We start from the raw sequence: 6,851 nt of genomic DNA, 5'->3' as shown, positions 1-6,851 counted from the left end.
ATTTAAAATATCTATAATATTAGATAAAAATCTTAAATTAAAAAAAATCTTTTTCACCAGATAAAGTATTTTGAATTGGTTGCCAAGGATCCCCACCTTTGATATTGTAAAAATTGAAAATTTTTGATCAACTTCAAACTCCCATAACTTTGTCAAAACTGAGCCGATTTTCAAGCAGAATGTCATTTTGATCATGGTTTAGCGCCTGAATTCGTTCTACATTCAAATTTAATAAATTTTGTTAAAAAAAAATATTTTCCCCTAGATCATGGGTTTCATGCTAAGGGTCCCCCCTTTGATATTTTGAAAACTGAAAATTTGAAATCTCAAGTTTTCACTTTTAGTCAACTCCTTATATCGTAGTTAGTATAAAACAACACTTTAAACTTGATTCTGGAACCTTTCATTTTTCTGTAAAAAATCATGATAAATTGGACAAAAATTTTGACTTGTAAAGTATCTAGGTCAAAGGTTCGGCCAACTTCAAACTTTCATAACTTTGTCAAAACTTGGCCGATTTTCAAGCGGAATGTCATTTTGATCATAAACTGGACTCTTAAATTACTAGGCGTTCAAATTTATTTCATTTCGCTTAAAAAAAAATTAGCCTTATGGATCTTGTCTTCGATTTAAACAAAGACTCCATCCGTCGGATTTTGAATAAATTAAGATTTTAAATCTCAAATTGAAACAAATAAAAATAAAAAGCCTAAAAATAAGTAGTTAATTAGTTTGAGTTGCTAAGGATTTACATAAGCTTGTCATTAAACAATTGCAAAGAAACAAATTTAGGGCGACTATTTGAGTCATTTGACGCTTATATGCCATAAAGCATATATAAAAAAATATTATCGTAAAATCAGCACAGGTAAAAATATAAAAAAAAACCAATCGATGTGCGTGGTAACGATCGGCCGGAATTGAGTTCGACTCATTACGAAAAAAGCGCGTCGAAAGCGCCGCCCAAAAGGCAACACGAAAAGCACTCGTCCGAGTGTCTCCCGAGGCGGGAAGAGGGCGGAGCCATGGGGGAAGACAGCAACGGGGCAGTTTCGGCTCCCCAACAATTTTATGTTGATCTTGAGAGGGTTATACCAATTGTTGATTTATCTCTCAGTTGCTGTCGCTGTCGTTGTCGCTGCGACGCCGCTGCGACTTACTGACCAAGTTTATAAAACTTTGGGCCAAAATGCAAGCGTCGCACAGTTGCTTCGACAACGTTGCACGCGCGGCCGTCTGTCGTGTCGATCATCAAAATAAAGTAGAAGCAAAAAACAAAAAAAAAAAACAAAAAACAGAAAACAATTCAAGTTAAAAACGAAATTTCGGTTGTCGGTTAACAGCTTTTAACAGCGAAATAAAACGAGTTGCAGGGCTTCAGGGCCAAGAGAGCAGCTAATCACAGTGCTTGCTGTTGTTGTTGTGCAGTGCGCTTTATCAGCATCAACGGCATCAGCAAGAAACGAAAACGAAAGTCGGTCCAAAGCATAAACACGGATCTTCAGGCCATACCCCATTAGCCCAAAGCCAACTGGCCAAGTCGTGTCTCTCTCGCTCTGTGTGTGTAAATGGCTCAATAAAATAATATATCGCAATTTCGTATCGCCGGCAATGTACTTAGCTACAAAGTGAAAATTAACCACACGCTCATCAACTGAACTGAACTGATTAACAACGATAGTAAAAATCCCAGAAGAGTAAGTTCGCTTAAAGTGTTCTGAACTCAGTGCAAATAAATAGTTGTTAATTGAAGAAACGAACGAGCTTAACTCTCCCCACGCGTTCGATCGGCTTGAAATTTGTTATGCATAACTCAATATTATATAAAGATAAAAGAGGAGCTTACAACATCTGCAAGAAAGAAGCCCAACCCGCATTAAGCTTGCCTCAAATTATGCAAAAGCTTAAACAACGCTGAGGAAAGCGAAAAATGCAAAAAGCGTTAACTATGCAAATTAGGTGGATCATCAACAAAAAATAGCTTAAAACAAATAAAACAGAAAAATATGTATAACTCAGACACAAACACACGACCTTAGTCAATGCCAGACGCTTTTCCCTGCAGCTATAAAAAAAACAAAGAGAGAGAAGAAAAACTTTATTCTCGGTCAAGCAACAAGCACAGCAGACTCGACATAAGCCCGGGTCTTGCAATAATAAGCAATAAACTTGGAATTATTACGTGTCGCCCAAAACGAAAACGAAAGGCCAGCAAACATTCATTCGACTCGAGAGACTCCCAGTTGAAGTCAGAGCCGAGTCAGAGTCAATCAGACAGTCAGTGGTCAGTCTGTAAGCGATTTCACTCAAATATCAACTCAAGTTCGAGTCGGACTCATCATCATCAGCAGCGTTGTTGTCGGTGGTCAATTGAACCTTAGTCGTTTTGTGGTTGCCAACGGAAATTGGGTTGAGTTGGAGTTTGGTTTTTGTTTTGTTTTGCTTTTCGTTTTGTTTTGTTTACTTTTTTTGTTGCGTTTCAAAAACTTTTACTGTTCGAGATAAATAATGAAATTATTAACCGAAATTGTGTGTTAATTATTGCATAAGTTTTCAGTCAAATTAATTGAAACGACAACGTGATAAACCAATCAAAGCGGCTTAAGTGGCGTATGCGTAATATTCTAAATGCATTTTAAATTAATGTAAAAAATGTGAAGCAAAGTGGTTGACAGCGATTAAATGAGCGTAACTTAATAAAGTAAAAAAGATGGGGAGTGAAGTGGAGAAAGAAGAAGACAGGAACGAAACAAGAAAGAAAAATGTGGGGACAAACTTAACTAGGTCAAACTAAAAAGAAGATAATTTCAAATATAAATAAATACATTAAATGATAGCTAAAAAAAATATGAAGCCAATTAATTTTTGGTAATTTGATAAATTGTTATTAGAATTTATAAGGGAATCCTTGTAGATCTTGTAATATAACAAAATTAAAAGACATTTAAGCCAGTTTTAAATTAAATTTCTGCGTTTTTACTCTTGTTTTTTACAGTTCGTTGCAGTGTGTGAAATAAATGCGAAAAAATAATTTAATAGATAATTTAACAACTATTAAGAGATATTATAAAGTAAATAGAGGTGTTGGTAAACTTGCTATTTGACCTTCGGGCCAACAAAAGCCAAAAATCAACCAGGCCAAGCAAGCAAACGGTGTTCAAACACACACATAGAAAGAGATTCAATACCGCACATAATTACAACAATAAATAAAGCAAGGTGATAGCAGCAACTAACAAGTGACAACAACAACGGACAACAGACAACATGGAGATCTGGCTGATTTTCATATTTCTGGGCGTAGCCAAGGGCATTGCAAACCAGAGCAGCCCAACAACAGCAACAGCAACAGTAACAACAGCAACACAGTGGCAGCAGCAACATCAACATCGTTTAAATGACAGCTTGCAACATAAGGAACAGGTGCAACAAAAGCTTGCCTCAGTTGATGCTCTGCTTGGCGCAGAGTTTAGCAGACTGCATGAACCACATTTGACACGCACCTCGGTCATCTTTGGGCTAACAAAAATGGCCAATGAGAGCAATGTGAATGCCAAATGCGAATCCCAGTTGCGTCAAGTGCAACGTGGAATACTCAGCAAACAGCCGTGGGCAATGAAAGGTGAGTGTGAAGTGGTGGGTGGTGGGTGGGTGCATATCCCGAGGATTTACTGTAGTCGTGTGTAGTACCAGAAAGCATCCGCATTAATAACGCAAACACTTGTGTGGACTGCGACTATTTCAATAGTTGTCAATTAACATAAACAACAAACCTGTTGACACAATAATTACACTCGATAACCAAAGGGTAATAGAGTTTAACAACTTAATGGCCATTTTTGTAACAGACGTCTTCGACCCTTTAAAACATTTGCCCACTAATTGCGCATATTTAATATTTTAAATGAGTTTGACCTTTAATGCGAAGGAGACATAAGATATAATTTTGTATTTTTCTCTTAAGTTATTGTCTTGTTTAAAAAAAAAAAATACATATATTTAAGACGTTTATTATTGATTTTAAATATCGCTCTTGCAATTTAAAAATGACAGCCTTGATAATATAGCTTAAGTGTCCCTGATTATATTGCTTAATTTTAATATAGATCGATTAATAGAATCGAATGTTAATCATCCATGTAGGAGCTGATTCACTTTGAGACCTTTAAACCCGTATGAAAAACCCGGAAAACAATTCACTTTTTGTTTTTCTTTTTTTTTGGATTTCTTATTTATTTTGGCCATTTTTAGTTTGTATTATTTATCTGATTAGTATTAATTTATTTGTTGTTAGTCGCTGAGTATCGAGTATTTGGCCGTTGATTACACTCGACCGATACTTATACTTGTTGTTAGCAAATGTTATATGCATAGTTACATTCGAATTTGATCAATGAGTCACGTGGCATTCGTTGCATCTCCAAATCCAGCTCAAGCTTAACTAAATGATCTTCCCCTTCCTCTTCCTCTTCTTTAGTACTGGATGCATCTGGAACAAAGCCGTCTGGCTTTGTTTATGGCCAAAACTATTGGCTGGGCAGTCGGGAGGCCTGCAAAGGAGTCCAGAGTCCCGTGGGCATCACGTTATCCAAGAACTTTGATCGTGTTATGCACTATGGATTAATCACTCAGCAGGCACCCTTCGATATGGACTATCGGGTCGTTTATCTACGTCACAATTCACCTTGGCAGGTGGAGATTAAGCTAATGTCCGAGCAGATCATCCACATTGGACTGTGCCTGCCCAGAGCTTGCAGCTCGGAGGAAGTGAAGCAGCTGGCAGGGGAATATGTATCAAGTGGCATGTTCGCCGAGAACGACATCTTTGATATACGCCCGGAGGTGGTCTACATGAAGGATCTCCAATTGCGCGATGTCTTCTATCAGCGTTCCAGCTTCCGTTTGTTGGTGGCCAGTGCCTTGGCCACTGGCGCCTTGATGCTCTGCGCCCAGCAGCTGTTGGTCAGCAAGAAGTTGCCTCCAGTTGGGGAAGAGGAGCAGGAGTCTGGAGGATTAGCTCCCGCTGAATCGGAGCTCTGGCGCGCCTTGCACTCGCTGCTCCGCTGGCAAAGATTACAGAAGCTGGTCAGCTGCTATGATGTGCCCAGCAATTGGTCGAAGATCTTTGCGGTGCGTGAGAATAAAGTCCATGAGATTCCAGTGATGAATGGCTTGAGATCTGTGTGTGCCATCTGGATAATGATCTTCCATGTTGTGTGGTTCATGTACTTTACCGTGCACAACAAAACCGTCTTGATAACCTATGCGGAACAGGCGTTCTTTCAGTATGTCTCCTCGGCTCCTCTGCTAGTCGATGTTTTCTTTACCATCAGGTGAGTTTTGGAGTGTTCCTTAAAGTGATCTTCCATACTAATCCAGCTTCCTTTCAGTGGCTTTCTGCAAACGTACAACTTTCTGCGCAACTCGACTCAATTGGAGGCAGTGCGTCGGAATAGCTGGCGCCAGAATCTGCAGCTCTTTGGCAAGCTACTGTTTCATCGCTACCTGAGATTGGGGCCTCTATATCTCGTTGTCATGCTCTGTGTGGATCTGGCTTATGCTTACATCGGAGACACCTCAGTTTATCACATCAATGAGCGTTTTGATGAGATGTGCTCCAAGCACTGGTGGCGCAATCTCTTCTTCATCCAGAATCTGTTTGATCATCGCGATATGTGCGCCAATTGGAGCTGGTCTCTGGCCTGTGAGATGCAGTTCTTTATACTGGCCAATGTGCTGCTCTTCCTATATGCCAAGTAAGCTAGAGCATGATATAAAGATACAGTTGATTAACTATATTCATTCTCAGGCATCCCAAGCTGACAAAGATCTTGGTACCCACGATTCTGATCTGCAGCACTGCCTGGTCCTATGGCATTGGACTAACCATCAAGTTCCAGCTGTCCTTCGATGCCGCCTTTGCCACTGGCACCGAGATCTACACATCTCCATTTGTACGCATTCTGCCCTACATCCTAGGCTCCATTACAGCCTGGTTCTTGTTGGAGAAGCGTTCCCAGCTAGAACTGAGTGACATGCAAGAGCGTTCCTGCTGGCACTTTGCACTGTGCGTCTTCTTCATCTGCATCTACTCGACAATCAAGCGGGATCTGGGCTCCCTGCTGGCCATCTCGTTGTTTGTCCTGGGAAGACTCTTCTTCTCGCTGAGCGTATGCTGGATGATTGCGGGCAGTGCGAAGGGACGCGGCGTCTGGTGGTCACGTCTCCTGGAGGCCAAGGGCTTCCAGCACCTGAGTCGACTATCCTATGCAATCTACTTGCTCAATCCATTGGTCATTGCCTTCATTTATAGCCTGACCAGCTCCAGCACACACGCAGATCCTTTGATGCTGGTGAGATTTATATGATGAACACTCATTAATAATTGCATATTAATGCTCATACTCTACTCTTTCAGAGTGTAGTCACCTGTGGTTTTGCTGTCATCGTCTATTTGGCGTCCATCCTCTTCTCCCTGGCATTCGAGCTGCCCTACAGCAATTTGTCAAGCCTGCTGTTGAAGCGAGGCGCCAGCAGCAAACCGAAAAGCGCCTGAATGATGCTATTTTATAAGTAAACATGCCTCCATAATTCAATTGTGATCGCGTCCACGTACAACTCATTGTTATCGTTAAAATTATTAGTAGCCGTAGTCTTGTTATAATTGTAGATGTAATTATAAACAAAATAAATATGTAAGCAAAACAAAAACAAGTCACCCGCGCTTTGACAGACGTTGCCAGCTTAAGTTTATTGAACGTTACCAGACCTTGAAAATCATAGTAAAATCTTTTTAGTTAAATAAGGGCAAAATAATTCTGCATAAATTTAAAAAATTCTAGCTTTATGAT

At 40.0% G+C, this 6,851-nt stretch overlaps 1 protein-coding gene across 1 annotated transcript; it reads left to right on the top strand.

The window, feature by feature from the left end:
* The first annotated feature begins 1,206 nt into the window (after positions 1-1,206).
* LOC117788672 (nose resistant to fluoxetine protein 6) lies at positions 1,207-6,772 on the top strand. Its single transcript, XM_034627506.1, has 6 exons — positions 1,207-1,697; positions 2,996-3,622; positions 4,478-5,333; positions 5,391-5,756; positions 5,810-6,353; positions 6,419-6,772. Exons 2-6 carry the CDS (start codon positions 3,268-3,270, stop codon positions 6,554-6,556), a joined length of 2,259 nt encoding a protein of 752 aa, XP_034483397.1. The 5' UTR covers positions 1,207-1,697; positions 2,996-3,267; the 3' UTR covers positions 6,557-6,772.
* The last annotated feature ends 79 nt before the right edge of the window (positions 6,773-6,851 follow it).

This window comes from Drosophila innubila, assembly GCF_004354385.1.
Source record: "Drosophila innubila isolate TH190305 chromosome 3L unlocalized genomic scaffold, UK_Dinn_1.0 0_D_3L, whole genome shotgun sequence".
Lineage (NCBI taxonomy): Eukaryota > Metazoa > Arthropoda > Insecta > Diptera > Drosophilidae > Drosophila > Drosophila innubila.
The sequence above is the reverse complement of the archived record's forward strand: the minus strand, read 5'-3'. Positions and strand labels throughout refer to the sequence as shown.